This window comes from Symphalangus syndactylus, chromosome 19 (assembly GCF_028878055.3).
Source record: "Symphalangus syndactylus isolate Jambi chromosome 19, NHGRI_mSymSyn1-v2.1_pri, whole genome shotgun sequence".
In the NCBI taxonomy this organism is placed as follows: Eukaryota; Metazoa; Chordata; class Mammalia; order Primates; family Hylobatidae; genus Symphalangus; species Symphalangus syndactylus.
Genome location: NC_072434.2, coordinates 21,201,832 through 21,223,380, shown reverse-complemented (window position 1 = coordinate 21,223,380; position 21,549 = coordinate 21,201,832). Strand labels below are relative to the sequence as shown.

The following is a 21,549-nucleotide window of genomic DNA, read 5'->3' as shown; positions in this document are numbered from 1 at the left end:
CATGTGTTCATTCACCAAGAACTCACTGAGAAGGTATAATATGAAGATGCTTAAGTAATGTGAGATATAAAAAGATGAGTAAGACTCCCAGGGACACTTTTGCTAAGCCTTGGCTTCTTACTTCACTCCTCACCCCCAGCTCAGAGCATGTCCCTAAAAAGAAGATCTAAGTTTTCAAAGCTAGGGGTTAAGGACTCTTATGGAACCATGGGGCAAGTGGCTCTGAGTTTCTTCAGGGGGCTCCTAGATAAAGAAAGAAAAGCCCTTTAGGATCCCTTGCTATCCTCAAGACCCTGGTCAATACTCGTGCTTTCTGGGGTGGGGGTTCAGGTCTGAAGGAGAAATGCGTCGACAGCCTGGTGTTTGAGACGCTGATCCCCAAACCGATGATGCAGCACTACATAAGCCTCCTGCTGAAGCACCGGCGCCTCGTCCTCTCAGGCCCCAGCGGCACAGGCAAGACCTACCTGACCAATCGCTTGGCCGAGTACCTGGTGGAGCGCTCTGGCCGTGAGGTCACGGAGGGCATCGTCAGCACCTTCAACATGCACCAGCAGTCTTGCAAGGTGGCTGCCCCCCGACACCCCTGCCAGCCTTTGTTCATGCCTCAGCCTTCCCTAAGACCTTTCCTCGTCCCCTTCCTGCCTCATTGTTCCCTTTTCCTCGCCTCTGCCTTCATCTTTCTTCTCCTCTTCTGTGTTCATTTCCTTCCCTCTCTATCTATCTCCTTTTCCAGTCTTCTCCTTTCCCTCCCCACAATTTCTTTCCAGCCTCTTGCCTTTAACTTGTTTCTCCACACTTTCCCTTGCCTTTGTGGAGAAAGGCTTTCCTCTCCACACTTTTCCTTGCTTTGTGCACCTTCCTCCTCAGTTGGTCATTGATGAAACTGCATTCTCCTCATTTCTACCCCACTCTCTGCCAACCCTGTCAATCCCATCCCTTCTCTTTTGTTCTCTTCCTTCTACTTTTCTTTTCAGTATTACTCTCTGACCTTGGGCTATCTGGGAAGAAGCACTCAGAATTAAATGGTACATATTGCACCCTCCCCTGCCAAAACCTGATGTCTCTTGAGCACACCCTAATACTATGGAGTTGGTTCAGATCTTTGCTCTTCCCAGCTCGGGGAGGCATGCCCATTAATAGTAGTCCATGGTACCAGTGAAAATCCATCTAGGAAATAGCATATGTTCCCCACCTTTGGGGAATTTAGGGGCTGCTGCTTAAGGGCGTTGCTTTAGAGCCTTTGGAACCACTGCTTATCACTCTGTGGTAATCTGCTATAATCAAATTTGCAAGGAACTAAAGGCCCCAGGGGAATCTAGATCTAGTAAAACTTCTTCAAAATCCTGATTTCCAAGGCTGATCCAGCTGCTTATTCCCAAGTGTTGACCCACAGTCTTCTTTTATTCCAGGATCTGCAACTGTATCTTTCCAACCTAGCCAACCAGATAGACCGGGAAACAGGAATTGGGGATGTGCCCCTGGTGATCCTATTGGATGACCTGAGTGAAGCAGGCTCCATCAGTGAGTTGGTCAATGGGGCCCTCACCTGCAAGTATCATAAATGGTAAGTAAGCTGGGGTCAAGACAAAATTCATCAAAGTGGGAGGAGGGAGAACCCAGTCCAGGACAACCTATGAGTTGTGTGCATGTGGCAGAAAGCAAGTGTGAAGGCAAGTCTAAGTGAATCTTTTTCCCCTTTCTCCCTACAGTCCCTATATTATAGGTACCACCAATCAGCCTGTAAAAATGACACCCAACCATGGCTTACACTTGAGCTTCAGGTAAGAACTCTGGCTCTGGATGAACCTTCTGACCCTACCCCAGAGTCTTCAATCCTGGACTCTGGCCAGGAGGCAGTAGATAGGAGAAGGAAAGAGAAGTATCCAGAGATTTTTGGGCTGGAAAGAGAAAGACATGTATTTGTCATGTCAGTTACAAGGTGGAGGAGGACACTTGAGGAGAGAAAAGGACTGCAAAGCTAAGAGACAGCCAGGTAGGTTGCTCTAAGCAGAATTAGGATTCTCTGCCCGCACATGCTGATCTGGGTCAGTGATGTCAGAAGGTTATCTGAAGAGGGCTACCGATTTGAGAATCAGCTCTACCACCCCAGGGCTTATGCTCTGAGTTCAGATGTCCCCACTATTACTTGAAGAGAAACCAAGTAGGCATTAGTGAGAAGCAGGCAGAAGGAGGGACAGACTGGCAGGGGCTGAACCCTGACAATGTGCCCATTGCCACTCTGACCCCACTTTCCCCATCTTTGGTGGCAGGATGTTGACCTTCTCCAACAACGTGGAGCCAGCCAATGGCTTCCTGGTTCGTTACCTGAGGAGGAAGCTGGTAGAGTCAGACAGCGACATCAATGCCAACAAGGAAGAACTGCTTCGGGTGCTTGACTGGGTACCCAAGCTGTGGTATCATCTCCACACCTTCCTTGAGAAGCACAGCACCTCAGACTTCCTCATCGGTACTGGGGTCCAGTTTCCCCCTGGGGGTCAGGAGGTGGCTTCCCTTTTCCACTATATCACCTGGAGGGATGCTCCCTTTCCTTCCTGGAGTCTTCAGCATGTAAAGGAGCTGCAAGCCTTGTGGATTCAGACTTAGAACCACTTAACGAGCCTTCCCAACACAGTTAGCACCACTTCAATCACCAGAAAGCTAACCCCTCTCCTTGTTTTTTTCCCACAATTAACAGAAAAAAGGAGGGCACATATGTAGGAGGGAATTAAACAGCTTTCCTCACTCCCTTATCTCACTTCTACCTTGTGAAGCAGGACTTATGAGATTGCCGTCTAGGCAGTCAGCACCCACTAGTCTTGACAACTCTAAATTTCCTTTAATCCTTTGACTGTCAGACCCCTCTGCCTGGCACTAAGGAGTAAAAGAGGCACACAACTGGGAAGATCTAGGTTCCCAGCCATCTTCATGGCCCCATCCTCTTCCCTAGGCCCTTGCTTCTTTCTATCCTGTCCCATTGGCATTGAGGACTTCCGGACCTGGTTCATTGACCTGTGGAACAACTCTATCATTCCCTATCTACAGGAAGGAGCCAAGGATGGGATCAAGGTGAGCCCTACCCGCTTCACTCAAACCCTAAGATCAGGTTGTCCTACCTAAAAAAGTAGAAACGTTTCTTTAATGTTAGGCATGGGACTACTGGGATTAGTTAGGTTCTCTTTCTAACAGGTAGAGCAAGGCATTAGGTAGACTAAGCTGCTTTCCTGCCTCCAGCTGCCATTCAGCAAATGGTACAATGACCACTGCCTCTGGGGCCATCTCTCAAGCCCTAGGCCTTCTGGCTGTAAGCCCAATTTAAACCACTCTCTAGGGGTCAGAGCAAACAGAAAAATAATTGAGCTAAGAATTAAGTAAAACCCTAATTAAAAACAAACAAACCAACAAACAAACCTTAGCTACTTACTAACTACTACTAAGTATGTTATATTAACCAAGTTACTTGACCTTTTTAAATACCCTCATATGTAAAAAAAAAAAAAAAAAAAAAAAAAAAAGGAGACATCACCTTCTGCTCTACCTAAATCATTGGAGTCTTTTGAAGACAAAATGAAATATGTGAAAAGATTTTTAAAAGTTAGAATAAGGAGGCCGGGCGTGGTGGCTCAGGAGATCAGGACCATCCTGGCTAACATGGTGAAATCCCCTCTCTACTAAAAATACAAAAAATTAGCCAGGCGTGGTGGTGGGTGCCTGTAGTCCCAGCTACTTGGAAGGCTGAGGCAGGAGAATGGCGTGAACTTGGGAGGCAGAGATTGCGGTGAGCTGAGATCGCGCCACTGCACTCCACCTTGGGCAACAGAGCGAGACTCCGTCTCAAAAAAAAAAAAAAAACTTAGAATAAGGCTGGGCCCAGTAGCTCTCACCTGTAATCCCAGCATTTTAGAAGGCTGAGATGAGAGGACTACTTGAGCCCAGGAGCTTGGGCAACATGGGAGACCCTGTCTCTACAAAAAATTAAAATAATTAGCCAGGCATGGTGGTGCACACCTGTAGTCCCAGCTACTCTGGAGGGTGAGGCCAGATCACTTGAGGCCAGGATATACAGGCTACAGTGAGCCATGTTCTCACCACTACACTCCAGCCTGGGCAACAGAGTGAGACCCTGTCTCAAAAAAAATTACAATTAAAATTAAAAGTTAGAATAAAAACCTAGTGCAAAAGGAACATGTCATTTTTTTAAAACCACCTCAGTTTTCTTACCTGTAAATTAGGGTATGATGATCACTAAAGTCCATTCCAGCACTAATAAACTGTGATGTAATGGCTAGACCCATTGGTCATATATTATCTGTAAAAGTAACTTGTTATTGAGATACATATCTCCTGGTGATATAGTAAATTTCTAAAGATGCTGTCAGACTGATGCCAGAAATCATTATTTCATTTATAAATTATGTTATTTTAAGGAAATGTTGCATTATTATTCGTAGCTTTTCAATTTAAAAGCATTTTCACACAGATAGTATTTGTTTTCAAGAAAGTAAAAAAAAAAAAAAAAAAAAGCCAGGCACGGTGGCTCACGCCTGTAATCCCAGCACTTTGGGAGGCCAAGGAGGGTGGATCACAAGGTCAGGAGATCGAGACCATCTTGGCTAACACAGTGAAACCCCATCTCTACTAAAAATACAAAAGATTAGCCAGGCGTGGTGGTGGGTGCCTGTGGTCTCAGCTGCTCGGGAGGCTGAGGCAGAAGAATGGCGTGAACCTGGGAGGCGGAGCTTGCAGTGAGCCGCGATCACTGCCACTGCACTCCAGCCTGGGTGACAGAGGGAGACTCTGTCTCAAAAAAAAAAAAAGAAGGAAAGTAAAAAAAAAAATTAAGTGTTATGACTAAAGTGGAAACATTTCCTACTTGAAAAATGAAATTGCAGGGTCATGAGATTTGTGCATGTTAAGTTTTAATGCAACCAAGGCATCCATCAGTAGATGAATGGATAAAGAAAATGTGGTATATATACACACGATGGCAAATTATTCAGTTGTAAAAAAGGAGGAAATTCAAAGCCAGGCATGATGATGCATGCCTGTAGTCCCAGCAGCTACTCTGGAAGCTGAGGCAAGAGGATCTCTTGAGACCAGGAGTTAAAAGTCTAGCCTAGGCAACATAACAAGACCCCGTCTCTTAAAAAAAGGTGGGGTGGTTGGGGGATGGGGAAGAAATTCTGTCATTTGCAACAACATGGATAAACCTGGAGGACATTATGTTAAGTGAAATAAGCCAGGCACAGAAAGACAAATACTGCACAAACTCACTTATACATGGAATCTAATAAAGTCAAACTCAGAGCAGCAGAAAGTAGAATGGTGGTTACCAGAGGCTGGGCAGGAGGGTAGGTGAGTAGGAGTGGTTGAGGAGATGTTAGTCAGAGGATACAAAATTTCAATTAGACAGGAGGAATAAGTTCAAGAGATATATTGTACAATATGGTGACTATAGTTAATAACAATGTGTCATATACTTGAAAATCACTAAGAGAATAGTTTTTATTTATTTATTTATTTTTTGAGACGGAGTTTCACTCTTGTTGCCCAGGCTGGAGTGCAATGGCGGGATCTCGGCTCACTGCAACCTCCACCTCCCAGGTTCAAGCGATTCTCTTGCCTCAGCCTCCCAAGTAGCTGGGATTACAGGCATGTGCCACCTTACCCGGCTAATTTTGTATTTTTAGTAGAGATGGGGTTTCTCCTTGTTGGTCAGGCTGGTCTCGAACTCCCAACTTCAGGTGATCTGCCCACCTCGGCCACCCAAAGTGCTGGGATTATAGGTGTGAGCCACCACACCCAGCCAAGAATAGATTTTAAGTGTTCTCACCACACACGCACACAAATATGTGAGGTAAAGCTGGGTGCAGTGGCTCACACCTGTTAATCCCAGCATTTTGGGAGGCCAAGGCGGGTGGATCATCTGGGGTCAGGAGTTCAAGACCAGTCTGACCAACATGATGAAACCCCATCTCTACTAAATACAAAAAATTAGCCGAGCGTGGTGGTGCATGCCTGTAATCCCAGCTAGTTGGGAGGCTGAAGCAGGAGAATCGCTTGAACACAGAAGGCAGAGATTACAGTGAGCCAAGATTGCACCATTGCACTCCAGCCTGAGCAACAAGAGCGAAACTCCCTCTGGGAAAAAATATATATGTAAGGTAATACATACGTTAATTAGCTTGATTTAGCCATCCCATGGCAAATACATATTTCACAACATCATGTTATACATTATAAATGCATATAATTTTTGTTGATTAAAAAATAAATAAAATAAATTGAAAAATAAAAATTAAATATTTTTTAAAGTTTTAATACAATCTGTTAAATTATCCTCCAAAATTATTTTACAATTTATACCAACTTATTTCCTTGTTTGGAAACTCAGGAAAACTCCACAGAAATCAGAGCCTCGAGGATTTACATTTGAGGAAGTGTACTTTTTTTTTTTTTTTTTTTTTTTTTTTTTTTTGAGGCAGAGTCTTGCTGTGTCATCCAGGCTGGAGTGCAGTGGCTCACTGCAACCTCTGCAGGTTCAAGTGATTCTCCTGCCTCAGCCTCCCAAGCAGGTAGGATTATATAGGCACGCACTGCCATGCATGGCTAATTTTTATTTTTATTTTTTATTTTTAGTAGAAACAGGGTTTCATCACATTGGCCAGGCTGATCTTGAACTTCTGACCTCAAGTGATCTGCCCGCCTTGGCCTCCCTAAATGCTGGGATTATAGGCGTGAGCCACTGCACCCAGCCAGGAAGTGCACATTTTTAAGGAGCCTATTTTTTGTAGGAACTACCAAAAGACCGCATGAACAAGCCTCTAATCTGTTAATTCCCCACAGTAATCATATTTCGCCTTCTTTCCAGGTCCATGGACAGAAAGCTGCTTGGGAGGACCCAGTGGAATGGGTCCGGGACACACTTCCCTGGCCATCAGCCCAACAAGACCAATCAAAGCTGTACCACCTGCCCCCACCCACCGTGGGCCCTCACAGCATTGCCTCACCTCCTGAGGATAGGACAGTCAAAGACAGCACCCCAAGTTCTCTGGACTCAGATCCTCTGGTGAGTAGAAGCCATTCTAGAGTAAAAATAAGACTATTATAGAACTGAATTATTGACCAGCAGGGTGGCTCACACCTGTAATCCCAGTGCTTTAAGAGGCTGAGGTGGGAGGATTGTTTGAGTTCAAAACCACCCTGGGCAACATAATGAGACCCTGTCTGTATTTCAAAAAAGAAAAAAATACGTTTAAAAAAACCCTGAATTCTTCGCACTTTTCATACATACACTGATGGGGGCCTGGAGAGTAAAGAGTGAGCACTAGCAAGGCCAGGACCAGGCTGAGGCCGGTGAGGAGCTCTGAATATCAGAATCTGGGGTTATAAAGATCATATGCCTGAGACCTGGCTTAAGCTAAATGATAATGCATCCCAGCAAGATGTATTCTAGCAAAGACCCAAGTCTCAGGTGGATCTCATGATGTAGGAATATTAACCAAAGAAGTAGAGCAGTAGGGCACACGAGAACTCTCTCTACTTCTGCTTCTCCTCTGATGCGATCCTGAAGACTACTTCCGCTAAATGAGTTCATGGAACTCCCGTAGAAAGCAGGCTAAGCCGAGTACAAACTGGGGGGAATATCTGCAATGCCTGTAGCCAGAAGAAGACTGGTATCTAAAATATCTAAAATTTCCAAACAGAAGAATGGATAAAAGATATAAACAGCTGGGCACAGTGGCTCACACCTGTAATTCCAGCACTTTGGGAGGCTGAGACAGGAGGAGGATGGCTTGAGGCCAGGAGTGCAAGACCAACCTGGGCAACATACTGAGACTCCATCTCTAGAAAAACAAAAAAATTAGCTGGGTGTGATGGCACATGCCTACAGTCACAACTACTCAGGAGGCTGAGGCGGGAGGATTGCTTGAGCCTGGGAAGTTGAGGCTACAGTGAGCTGTGATTGCACCTCTGCACTCCAGCCCAGGTGACAGAGCAAGACCCCATCTCTTAGGAAAAAGATATGAAGGCCGGGCGTGGTGGCTCACACCTGTAATCCAAGCACTTTGAGAGGCCAAGGCGGGCGGATCATGAGGTCAAGAGATTGAGACCATCCCGGCCAACATGGTGAAAACCCGTCTCTACTAAAAATACAAAAAATTAGCCAGGCGTGGTGGCAGGCACCTGTAGTCCCAGCTACTCGGGAGGCTGAGGAAGGAGAATCACTTGAACCCAGGAGGTGGAGGTTGCCGTGAGCCGAGATCACACCACTGCACACTCCAGCCTGGCGACAGAGCGAGACTCTATCTCAAAAAAAAAAAAAAAAAAAAAGATATGAGTAGGCATTTGACTACAGGAAATGCAAATGGCCACTAAAAACATAAAAGGATCCTTTGCCTCTCCAATAATTGAGGAAATGCAAATTAAAACAAGAGATACCACCTCACTGCCGGGCGCGGTGGCTCACGCTTGTAATCCCAGCACTTTGGGAGGCCGAGGCGGGCGGATCACGAGGTCAGGAGAGCGAGACCACAGTGAAACCCCGTCTCTACTAAAAATACAAAAAAAATTAGCCAGGCATGGTGGCGGGTGCCTGTAGTCCCAGCTGCTCAGAGAGGCTGAGGCAGGAGAATGGCGTGAACCCGGGAGGCGGAGCTTGCAGTGAGCCGAGATTGTGCCACTGCACTCCAGCCTGGGCGACAGAGCGAGACTCCGTCTCAAAAAAAAAAAAAGAGATACCACTTCACACTGGCAAAAGTAGTATGTATGGAAGCATAGACTTTTATACTCCGCTGGTGGGAGTGGTTGTTGATAAAACCATTTTGGAAGATAATTTGGCAGATTATATTAAAACTTAACACGCGCAAATCCTGTGACCTTACAATTCTATCTTTCCCATAGGAAATTCTTTCAATAATCATAATATATTTTTATTAAAATTTTGACTTTGTTAAAAACAGATGCTATCTGTATAAAAATGCTTTTAAATTGGAAGATTATTAATAATCATGTAGACAGAAGAGAATGTGGAGAGCAGATTCAACAGAAAATGCACCAGGCTTACTTAGCTGAAATTGAAGTACCAATCTTGACATGTCCAGGGAAAAAAGTAAGTAAAGTGAGTACATAGAGGTGTTTAGACTTGACATGAAGCAACACGGTTGGTAAGCTGGAGAGAAATAGGTTCATAATAATACAGTGTCTAGCTGCTGGTTTATACTCTATCAGAAGGGGAAATTGTTATTTTATAGCATTTCTCACATTCCTCCCGGTATTCGTGGGTATGTTCAGGCCTTCCCTCCTCTCCTGGAGTGCAAGCACCCTGCAGGCAGAAGTGGTCTCATTCTTTTGTGGTATTCCTCTATAAATGATACCTTGTCCCTTGTATAGCAGGCATACTCCCAAGTAATTGTTATACATACACGTGTGTCACAGTTATCACTGAAGCAATCCTCATTGCCTTTTCACAAACCACTCTAAACTCTGAGCTCTTCATCGCTGAGAAACCAAGGATCAGACCCATGATCTAGATTTTTATTATTTTTTTTTTTTGGAGACAGAGTCTTGCTCTTTCATCCAGGCTAGAAAGCAGTGATGATATCAAAACTCATTGCTGCCTCAAACTCCTAGGCTCATAGGCTCGAGTCATCCTCCCACTTGGGCTTTGGCATCCTGAGTAGCTGGGACTGTAGTTGTGTGCCACCACGCCTGGCCAATTTTTTTTTTTTTTTTTTTTTTTTTTAGAGTCAGGGTCTCTCTTTGTTTTCAAAGCTGATCGCAAACTCCTGGCTTCAAGCTATCCTTCCACCTTGGCCTCCCAAAGTGTTAGGATTTTGTTGTTGTTGTTGTTTCCCTTCTGTGGGCAGGACCCAGAGTCCCAACTCTCATAAATCCATCTTTTTGCCCCCCTTTAGATGGCCATGCTGCTGAAACTTCAAGAAGCTGCCAACTACATTGAGTCTCCAGATCGAGAAACCATCCTGGACCCCAACCTTCAGGCAACACTTTAAGGGTTCGGCAACCACTGTCACCCCTGGACAGCAGAACGCTGGCATCAGCTATCTTAGCTCCTCCTCTCCCCTCTCCTCTTTCAGAGCACTGGCTCTCCAGCCCCAGGAGGAGAACAGGAGGGAGGAGGAGATGAAAGAGGAAGGACAGGTTCTTGGTGCTGTACATTTGAGAACTTCCTAGGAAGGAATGGTGGGGTGGCGTTTGGGAACTTGTGCCTCCTAAACACATTTACTGGCCTCCTCTAATGACTTTGGGGAAAAGATGATTCTGGGTCTTTCCCTTGACTTCTTGTTTCAATTACAAACTCCTGGGCTTTCTGGGGAGGGGTTCAGAAAACATCAAAACACTGCAACAGTTCCTAAATGATTCTCACAAGCAACCCTGAGAGAGACAGTCATGTGAGGGGGATCTGGGGGAGGCAGGAAGCTCCTCAGATTTTCTCACAGACCCTTCCCAATTCCATCACCACTGCCAACAACTCCTCCCCCAGAGATCTGGCTGGAGCCCATAAAAAGAAGCATGTGGTTTAAAAAATGTTTAAATCAATCTGTAAAAGGTAAAAATGAAAAACAAAAACAAGCAAACAAACAAAAAACAATGGAAAAGATGAAGCTGGAGAGAGAGGAACCAGTTGCCAAGGTAGAGAGCTGCCCGCTCCTGCCCTCTGGATGACATAGGGGACATCAACAAGATGGCTGCCAACCTGAGAAGCCATCAAACCACAAAAATAACCTTACAGCCTTCAGAGAAAGACTACCAGCTCTGTCTTTCTACCCTCTAATTTAACGTGCATGAGAGTCAATAAACCCTACTTTTTTATTTTTGTTTTTTATTTTGTTTTCATTTTTTTCTCCAATTTGCCTATTTATTTTTTTGTTTCCCTTTTTTTTTTTCTTTTTCCATTTTCCCATTTCCTCACATGTCCATGAGATGCTCGGGTTGCTTTTCCAGGGGCTAGTTTGGCTTTTCCAAGTCGGTTTTCTCTGGAGAATCTGATGCCATGCAATTAGCATGACACCTGCCATGCCACTATCTTTGGCATCCGTGGGGCTTATATGAGACATGATTGGCTCGGAAGTAGAGGGAGAAGAGGAACCCAGTTCCCTTGACTTCCTTTTTGAGAAAGCACACGTTCTGCTGGGTAGCTCAACTGCCAGCCTCTGTTATGAGAAGGTATAGCCCCATCTTGATAGAAGAGTTACTCTGAGCTTTATCATGGACCAGAGGAAAACCAGGAAATTGAAAACATTCCTCTGTCTTGTGGCCAGTTTGGCCTTTCACTGCACTATTCTGATGGTGCCTGACTGAATCCAAATATCCTAGCTGGCTCTTACTATTTTTCACAAGTGAGTATTCACATATAAGAGACTGAACATCCATGTGAGATCATCCCAATCAGAATATAAGACTCAAGGAGTTTGACTTGGTGGCTAATACCTGCCTTCCAAAGAGATCCTACCTTTGCAGATTTGCTCCTTTCCCATTGCCTTGAAGGTCTGGCAATCCCTGTTCTTTCATTTGACAAGTACTTACTGAGTACTCACTATGTACAAATCATTAGGTTAAAACAGACACACACACACACACACAAGACTTGGGCCCTTAAGTTTACAGTCCAGTAGGAAATGTTAACCTCCATTAAGCTATGCCCCCTTGTTATCTAGACCTTCGGGATCATCTAAGAAATGTAGCTGAAACCCAAGGAGCCAGCTAGAAAGAAGCTTTTGATTAGATGTACAATATACTGGGGGCAGAAGATCTGGGGTCAATTAAGATGGAGCCTGAAGGACTATGGAATCCTGCTTGTCAGGAGTGGGCAAGTCTACTTCCTGCCATTTCTGAAAGCCCTGCGGGACCAGCTTCTAGGCTGAGCTGCCTAGTAGGCTGAAGCTTCAGGACTCTGCAGGTCAAGGATATGCAATGAGCACTGGCCTAAGTGTTTGCTCTTCAGATTCCTAAGTAGCACAAGACTTTATCAGAATCTATAGGCATACCAACCTGGATCACTCTGTTCCACCCAGCTGAGGAGTAGATGCATCTGAATCTTCATATCAATATATTTTCATTTAAGTCCAAAAGATGGTCCAGGCTGCCCCTCACAAAAGCTTCTGCATTCACGTGGTAAGCTCCCATGGATGACAGGGTTCTGTATGATGGAAACTATTATTGCTATTGCTGCTAATTCCATGAGCTGTGAAGATCCCTAACCAACTCAGCTGTAACATATGCAATTCTGTGGTGGGAAGAGGCTGTGTGTCCAAGGATGGTGCTGAAATCACTGCCTTAAGGTCTCTGCTGTGCAGAATGAGGAGGCCCCCGAGCTGGCTGTTCTAACTTAGAAGGAAGAGAAGACTGGATGGGCCTGCTTGGGATCTAGGCCTCTTCTAAATCCTATCCTAAGCTCCAGTTCCATGGCAAGGCTCAGACTTTTAATGCCATCTTAATCTGATGGTTGAGCGCTTCACTCTATATTCTGGTGCTGCCCAGCCAGTGCCTTCTGCCATGGATGTTACTGGCTACTTGAGAAAAAGGAGAGGGGAGAACCCCTTCTTTCGTTCCAACTGCCTCCGACCCCAAAGGGATTCTTGGCTCTCTGGTAACCATGGATACCACCATGAATTTTATTTGGATCCTCAGCAGGTTGATTCTGGAGGCCTCAAGCTATGACTTTTTATTTCTCTTCCTGGGATCCACCACCCTGTACTCTCAGCTGACTGCTGCATTTAGCCCAGGTCTCCAATGGCTTTCCTCCAGAAAGTGTGTTCCCATCTAGTGAGGTGGTATTGAAGCCTTGGCTTTCCCTCTGGAGCCTGGGACCCTGTTTACAGTTGCACATCTGGGCCCCTCACTGTGGGGATCGATCATTCTCATGAAGGAATCACAGTTATATGGCAACTGCAGAAGGCTGAGCCTCCTCATGGTGCTATAACCCCTTGGGACACTCATCCAGACTTCTCTGAAGCAGAAAACCTGAGCTCCCCACTCACTGCCCTAGAATTTATGGCAAGGAGCAAATCCACAGCATTCTCTCCCACCTACGTCCTCCTTCTTGGTTGAGACTACTGGGATCCTTCAGAAAAGAAACACTGGGTCCCATAGCTAAATTCTCAACCACCAGGCACCTTCAGAAGAATCCAGCCTAATACTGGTATTTGTGCTATTATCTTCCTCTCCAGCCCCCCAACTCCATCCCTCACCACAGTTGTCTAGGAAGTGACATGAATTCAATATCTAATGTCAACCAATGGGGAGAGCCACAACTCCAGGAGAGGTTCCTGAGCTGAGTCCCTTAATTTCTGGATGAAGAAGACCAACAAGTTTTGTCCAATGTACTTGTTTCTCAGACCTTGCCTCGGCACTAAAAATAAAATACTAGGTCATTGGAGGCTAATGTGGGACCTGATGTCTGTGTGTGTGTGTGTGTGTGTGTGTGTCTCCCTCTCTCACACACACAAGAGCAGTTTGCTGTTGCTGTTTCCTACCTTCTGAGGCTTCAGAGTATTTTTTAAAATCTATGCTTTGTGGCAGCTTTACGGTGCTTATCTTTGTCTTTGTGTCAATCCTTAAGTACCCATGTCTTTTTCATGTCTAACCATTGGGAAGGTAGAGGCTGGCAGGGAAGACAAATCTGCTACAAGTCCATGGGAAGACCCTACAATGAAACCCTTATTGGTTGGTATACTGTTTTGGTCTTGAATTGCCAACCTTCCAACTGATCTATCCATATTCCTTAAGTACTAAAGACAAAATAGAGGGCTTCTTTTTCTCTCTTAATGTCTTGCCTTCTGGTTTTCCTGGTTTGCAAGACTAAGTGTACCTAATCTCACCATCTCTTCACTTCTAGCTCTCTGAAACAAGGGTCACACTACTCAGAGGGATAACCCCTTACAGTGGTCTGAGGAGTAGCTATTTCCTGAAGTATTCTAAAAGAGTAGGAAGAGAGAAATGGTAGCCTGCTGCTTCTCACAGACACCTCACATCCTCACTTGGGATGGCATCCACATAGAAACCCTGCATTTAGGTAAAATTTGCCTGACTGAAGGGGACTCAGTCCTCCAAATCAAGATCAAGGAGATATCTGGGTGATACCTTAAGAACTCTTTATTGCCATTATTTGGAGAGGGCAGGGGAATTGTCCTAATCACATATTTAACACAGGGAGTAAGTGCTAAAGTGACCCAGATCACCAAGCGCAGTTCCTCATCATACTTTATTTTTGCTTTCCTTATTCCTTGGCACTGACTAAGCTAAAGTTAAGAAGCAGACTTCATAAGCCAGCCCCTGTGATGGGATGGAAAAATGGGCTTTTGCAGAGGGTTTATTAATGGAGATGGATATACTACTCACAAGTTCTGGCTCATGGCTCCACTGAGAAGGCCATAGTAATAAAATGATCTTACTAACACTGTTCCCCAAAGGCCAAAGCCTGAAGATATTGCCCCTTATAATCCAATCAGCCTTATATTTTAATGAGTCCTGAATCAACCTGACTACAGATACGTGGGGCCACCAACTTGACACTCCCCACTGCCCAGGGTGCATGGGTGCATGTCTGCTCAGCCTAGCCCTGGAAGCCAGCACTGCCGGCCACAGATCCTGGGAAAGGTGGTAGTAACCCAGAAGATGTAGCCTTGAAGGGAGGATACCTATCAAAATGCCAAAGCTGCAGGGACACGAAGACAGTTGAAAATTCAACCTACGTATACTAGATCCTTCCAGTTTGATGGTTTGGTCATTCTTCTTCATGATTTTACCATGGAGAATTTTCTGTGACAAGGGTGATCATGGAAGTAAGTGAGTGATCCCCTGGTTTCTCATTCCTTAAAGCAGTGGTTCTCAAAGTATGGCACAAGACCAGCAGCATCAGCAGCATTTGGGAACTTGTTAGAAACAAAATTCTCAATCCCATCCCAGATCTGCTGAATCAGAAAATCTAATGAGAGGACCCAGCAATCCATGTTTTAATAAACCCTCCTGGTGATTCTGATGCACACTAAATTCAACTGTTTTAAAGGGAAAGCCCTTTAAAGTATTGGAGTTCCTACACTGAGAGGCTTTGGGGCCCAAAATAAGAAGGTTCTAGGTTGTAATTCAGACTTTAACGTTAATTTCAAAGTCACCTTTCTCATGCTTCCTTGTGTTTCTGTTTTTCCATTTATTTTAACAAAGAAAGGTATGTGTGCTTTTGGGTGGAAGTTAGGAGAATGTTTGCATCTTTCCTAGTTGAATACAACCTTCAGAGAAAAACCTTATGCCTTGGAAATTACTACCTGGCACACTAAGGGGCTTCAACAACGAAAGCAGTTGGAGGTCTCTTCCAGATTGCTCTTCTGCCGAATTATTTGTATCTATTCCGAGCTGACTATGTAATAGGATGGAAAAAGTAAAAAAAAAAAAAAAAATCTAATTTGTATTTCCATGACAACGTGTTCTCCCAGCAACATCCCTCTCCTTTATTTGAGTTATAAAGGGCACTGCTGGGCCTGAGAACCAGGCCAGAACCTCCTTCTGTATGGCAGCTAACAGTGTAGGGCTCCAGTATCCCAGGAAGGCCCCTTATCCACACTCCACTCAGCTCATAGGAGAGTCTTGCATAACGAAGACACAGCCCTGGGCACTTCAGTCCTTGTGCTCCTCCTCTCTTTTCCCCACAGCAGGACCTGGACACAGAAGTACTCAGCCAAGGTGATAGAATAAAATACTTTTTTTGTTGTTTTTTGTTTGTTTGTTTGTTTTGGAGAAGGAGTCTCGCTTTGTCACCCAGGCTGGAGTGCAGTGGCACGATCTCAGCTCACTGCAACCTCCGCCTCCTGGGTTCAAGCAATTCTCCTGCCTCAGCCTCCTGAGTAGCTGGGATTACAGACGTGCGCCATCACGCCCAGCTAATTTTTGTATTTTTAGTAGAGACGGAGTTTTGCCTTGTTGGCCAGGCTGGGCTCGATCTCCTGACCTCAGGTGATTCACCTGCCACAGCCTCCCAAAGTGCTGGGATTACAGGCGTGAGCCACAGTGCCCTGCCAAGTAAGATCCTTTTTAAAAAAAAATCTGAAAAAAGCTTCATATCTTTACAAACTCATAAAATAGCTGATTGGGCCATGGGGGAGATGAGGCTGTTTAGAACTGGTTTTGTTTCAAGTTTGTCAATTTTCCCTGTATGAGAACCTGGGTAAAGCACAAAGAAACATACAGTGCTAGTAATAGGTCTCCTGAGCTCTGGAACTAAGTGTTTGGAGGAAGGACTAAAGCCCAGGGGAGGTGAGTATAAAGTAATTCCACTAAGATCACCTCCTTAGTCCCCAGAAGGCTGACGGTGGATCCTCTGGCCATCTCCTGTGGGGTCTTCCTGCTTCTCTGCCATTTCTCTATGCCTGAAGACACGAAGATGATATCAAGGCAGAGCTACCATATCGCAGCCAGTCTCTGGGCTACTGCTGTGCAGTGGCTCCCACTTTCTAATGCGTTTTTGTTTTTGCTTTTTCTAACAAAACAATCTTTTTTCAAAATGAATTCCAACCCCTGCTAGCTTCCTTCCCCGCCTCCATACTGTTTTAGGCAGCACCGTTTATGTGACAGAGTCCGTGTTTCTCAAATGCATGGTGTTCCTCAGGTGGAGAGTGGGCAGAAGTTTTTGCAACACTTTTTTTTTAAGTTATTGGGTGCAAAATCCCAAACCAGGATATGTGTATGTCTGTGTGTTTATGTTTTTTATTTGACCCTCCCCTCTTTCAACCTACCCCCTTTTATATCTAATGTAGAAAAAGCGAAACTGAATCTGGAAAGCAAACTGTTGTATATAGTTGCGGTAACAATCATGAAGAGAGAGCTGGGCTGTCCCCTCAGTAATTCATTTTAAATAAAAAATTATTTAAAAATAAAATTCATGCCAGAGCCAGCTGAAGAGGCCTTCCTTCATCGCCACTGAGGCCACCCCTCATCTGGGCCCTCTGTCCATCTGGCATGTCTCCTCCCAGCAAGACTCATCTGTTCAATGCCATCTGCGTTTCAATAAAGTTATCTCCTGTACTGTCCACTGGTTCTCTAGCTCCCTCTTTGCCTGGTTTCTGTCTCCATTTATCTTGTGGCCCACTCTTTGATTGGCAAGGCCAGACTGCTTGTGGTCATTTGCCTAACCCAGAAGTAACCCGAAACCCTAAGCTAGAGTCTCCTGACTCCCATGGTTGGGGGTGGGAGGAACCCCTGCTCGCACATTGTGGACATAGAATCCTTCACTGGATCTCAAAACATCCAGCTCTGGAGTCCTCCATCTGGGTTGCTGCAGTGTTTGAAAACATACCACCCTCTTGACTTTGCTAAATTTTCTTCTTGGGGTAAAAGTGAACTGACCTATTAGAAGCTGTTGTAATCAAGTTCAACTTCTCTTGGCCACTTCAAGAAAGTAAATAGGCTTACTATTCCCCATTGCAAAATTGAAGGGTCCAAGAAGCAATCTTTTCCCTATGAAATTGTAGTAACATAACTCATCTCTGCCCTCTTAACATGGGAAGTGACAAGTGTGTTGAGAACTCTCTTCAAGCCAGTTGCAGTGGGTGTACCTGTAGTTCTAGCTACTCTGGAGGCTGAGGTGGGAGGATCACCTGTCCAACCTGGGCAACATAGCGAGACCCCCCCCAACTCAAAAATAAATAAATAATTGAGAAAGCCTTCTTTTGACGTAATCTTCTGATGAAGATGACTTAATCCCTGATTGTTACCAGTCCAGCATCCACAGTCTTGGAAGTGACCTAGGATTTGGTAACTGATTTCCTTTGCCATGTGAGAATGAACTCACTTGATAAGGGTTCCTGGGAACCATTTTGAAGGCACATAACCTGAACAGCTCACTAAAAAATACCTGTTCCTATTTGCTCTAGAACCTCCCATTCCAACGACATTCTATCCTTTCTGCCACTACATGCTTGCCACTCTGCCCTGCATTTTTTTTATTTTTATTTTTTTTTATAGACAGAGTCTGTATATCTTGCCCAGACTGGAATGCAGTAGCTATTCATAGGCATGATGACGGCACACTACAGCCTGGAACTCCTGGGCTCAAGTGATCCTCCTGCCTTGGCTTACATCTTGCTTTTTGTTTTTTTTCTGAGACAAGATGTCACTCTGTTGCCCAGGCTGGAGTGCGATGGCACAATCACTGTTCACTGCAGCCTCGTCCTCCTGGGCTCAAGTGATCTTCCCACCTCCACCTCCTGAACAGCCGGGACTACAGGGCGCACGCCACCACTCCTGGGCAATTTTTTTTATTTTTTTGTAGAGACGAAGTCTCGCTATGTTGCCCAGGCTGTTCTCGAACTCCTGGGCTCAAGCGATCTTCCTGCCTCGGCCTCCCAAAGTGCTAGGATTAGAGGCGTGAGCCACTGCGCCTGGCCACACCCTGCATTTTTAACGCCTCACTGGAGCGCTCATCTTCTCCACCTGCTCCACTATTTAGGAACGGCTCTGCACCGTGGGCCATTTCCTACGACCAGCCGCTGACAAACGTTATCATCAAACTGCTCTTGTTCTCGCACCCCTTAAATGTCCAGCCATAATTTCTCAGGGAAAAAAATTTATACATTTTCAACAAATAGGATTCATTCTCAAATAGTCACATACAGCACTCACTCTGGAGGAAACTCCCTTTCACATGCCGGTGTCTCCCCTGCCCAGCCACTTCCCAGCTTTGAGGTTGGGCTCATCTAGGCTGGAAAACTAAGGGACTGGGCCGTGGTTTTCCCACTTCCACTTCCCAGTTTGCTTTAGTTTATTTTCCCCCCTTTGGATTCCTGAGGCTAAGATGAAGAGAGTTACTTAAGCCAACTTTTTTTCAGTGTTTGGGGGGAAAAGAGTGTGGTTTAAAATAGGAGCTGTTTGTGACCCAGACCTCTCTCCTTAAAGCCCTCTACATCTATTCCCATCCAGCCTCCTCTCTCCTAACACCTGAAAGATTCATGAATATAAAGTCATATATCATGAACTTTATTCCAAATGAGATTGCTAACTTACTGTGCAACTTTAGGAAAGCCCCTTAACCTGTCTGGGGCTGTTTTCACGTAAATCCAGTGATCCTTGCAGAGAAAGGTGCAGTTCTCGTTCAGGCAGCAGGAGGCGATGTCTCTGGAGGCTTAGATTCATTCCCCGCCCTCCGCCCGCTCCCGCCCGCCTCTGGTGCGCAGGCGCGGCTTCGCGGATTGGCCGCGCGCGGGGGCCGTCATTCGGTGGCGGGTCCCGGCCGCGGGGCTGGCGGGCTGAGGGGAGAAAAGATGGCGGCGGCGGCGGCAGCTGGTGCGGCCTCCGGGCTGCCGGGTCCAGTGGCACAAGGATTGAAGGAGGCGTTAGTGGATACGCTCACCGGGATCCTATCCCCAGTACAGGAGGTGCGGGCGGCTGCTGAAGAACAGATTAAGGTGCTGGAGGTGACGGAGGGTGAGTGAGGCGGGACCGTCACGAGGATGGCTCAGCCGCACAATCCGCTGACCGCAGCTCCGTACCGGCTGGGGACATGGGGAGCCTGAGCCAGCTGGAGATCTGGGCGCCGAGAAGTGGAGCAGGAAGCGAGAGATTGATGTCGCTGGTGGTTGTGAAAGTCCGAGAGAGGAGAGGCGCGCCTAAAGGATAGGGTCGGGGGAGGTGGAGCCTGGGAGTGGGGGAGGGAGGGTGGAGACTTGAAAAGATAGATGGAGCCTAGAATCCGCAGGGGACGGAGATGGAGCTAGACTTGGTGCTGTTGGAGGAAGTGGCGCGGTCGGGGAAATATTTTTTGAGTCTAGGACCAAGGTCTTTTGCTGTTTTCTTCACCAGCTCGATTGTACTGGGATAAGAGTAGGGGGAGCTATCAGTAGAAGTGGTGAAGAGTAGGGCCTCGAAAAGGCGGCTATCAAAGCTTAATAGATGTCATCAAACAAGTTTCTGCCTCTGAGTTATAAACCTAGCTAGTTGTTTGTACTCTTCATGTTTTCCCAGAAATTAAATGCATATGCGATTGCTTCACTGTCCTGACCGTACTTCCGTTTATTTTAAAAATAATTTGCCCTTATTAAATACCTTTGTGCATTTCTATTTGGAGGAACTGATCATCCTTTGTTTTTGATTCTTTGTCTCCATCCTCTATTGTGTGCTTTAAAGTGATGGAGAAGAAAATAAACTATTGCTTCGAGATTTTCTATCAATTTCCTGCCACGTGAGCCTTTCACCGGGTCCACTGTAGCTACCACAAAGAACAATTTAATCCAGAAACAGGAGGAAAAATCTTCTTGGTCTTTGTGTAAGAAATATATCTGGTCAGAGCTTCACTGGAACTCCAAATCCTCAGAATCTCCCAACTCAGGAGTATTTCCACCACCACTTAAATACCTCATCGGAGATATGGGAAATTGTCCCATCACACACCCATCACATTCAAAACCTTCAGTTAACTCTCCTACTGGACGTATTTTTATTGAAAAGAATTTAGAACAAATCTCTCTTAAATTTAGTTTACATTCTCTCACAGTATGAAAGAGCTGTTGAAAACAAATTTTCTTCTGTTGGAAATGTGTTGAGATTTGGGATCTAGCAGGCTAAGGACCATTTTGAAGGCCCACTTGTAATTGTCATTGTTTTATAAAATATCAGATCTACAAGAGGAGAAACCACTGGTTAGGAGAAAGCTGTTTGAGAACCATGTATAAACTAATCTAAAGGAGTTTTTAGCGGCTTCTAAATAAAATTCCTTTATGCACATTAATGTCTGTCTCCCTTGAGTATGAGGAAGGAAGAGTGACAAAGGAACCTCATCACATTCAAGTTGCCATCTGAGTAGAACTTGAGAGTCTGGTGCAAATTCATCTTAAACCTTCCCTGAGTGGTACCCAGTGCTCCTGGTGCTCCAAATGCATGTCTGGCACCTTTGTATGAAAGGTGGACCTTGACTTATATTTAAACTGTCTTACAACAACTCCACTTTTGCTCTGATCTTTTCAACTTTAGCCAAATGCCATGGTCTCATCTGGGCAAAGTCAATTAGAAAGTTCTCGAGGTCTTTTTTGAAACTCTGATTCCTCACTTTATTCATCTTTTTTTTTCTTTTTTTTTTCTTGAGACTGGGTCTCGCTCTATCGTGTAGACTTTGGAAAAGTGATGCCATCATGGCCCACTGCAGCCTCAAACTTTTGGACTCAAGTGATCCTCCCACCTAGGCCTCCCAAAGTGCTGGGATTACAGGCCTGAGCCACCACACCTGGCATCTTTTTGAGCCTTTAAGTGAAAAATTAAATTTCAGAAGTACAGAATTTTGATCTAAATCGCTGATGAGAAATAGATCGACTGCCCCCTGACCCCCATAACTTACTGGTAATGTGCTGTTGGGCAGACTGAGAATGAAAAGTATGGAAAGGCATTGATGCAGTGACCTGATATTGGTGGTCTAGTAATAGAGCATATGACTCAGGTTTTGGATGTGGTTAGAGGGTTGGATCAGCCTCTGGAGTTTAGTGCAGTGCTTCGGACCCTTTGGAGGCTGCTTGTGTCTTTTAAGTAGTCTAGCTCCTTATGTTTATCAAA

At 45.4% G+C, this 21,549-nt stretch overlaps 2 protein-coding genes across 9 annotated transcripts in view; both read left to right on the top strand.

Moving 5' to 3' along the window:
• The window catches only part of NAV1 (neuron navigator 1), a 288,925-nt gene extending 271,883 nt beyond the window's left edge, over positions 1-17,042 (top strand). For all 8 annotated transcript variants that reach the window (XM_063613243.1, XM_063613242.1, XM_063613240.1 and 5 more), the window contains 7 exons: positions 331-566; positions 1,413-1,567; positions 1,713-1,784; positions 2,274-2,470; positions 2,951-3,069; positions 6,872-7,069; positions 9,918-17,042. In XM_063613243.1, the coding sequence (XP_063469313.1) occupies positions 331-566; positions 1,413-1,567; positions 1,713-1,784; positions 2,274-2,470; positions 2,951-3,069; positions 6,872-7,069; positions 9,918-10,013 (1,073 nt within the window). In that variant the 3' untranslated portion in view covers positions 10,014-17,042. The remainder of the gene's footprint in view (positions 1-330; positions 567-1,412; positions 1,568-1,712; positions 1,785-2,273; positions 2,471-2,950; positions 3,070-6,871; positions 7,070-9,917) is intronic.
• Positions 17,043-19,147: 2,105 nt separating this feature from the next.
• Positions 19,148-21,549, top strand: part of IPO9 (importin 9) — a 49,743-nt gene continuing 47,341 nt past the window's right edge. Inside the window, exon 1 of the mRNA XM_055234929.2 lies at positions 19,148-19,434. Coding sequence (XP_055090904.1) covers positions 19,272-19,434 — 163 coding nt within the window. The 5' untranslated portion in view covers positions 19,148-19,271. The remainder of the gene's footprint in view (positions 19,435-21,549) is intronic.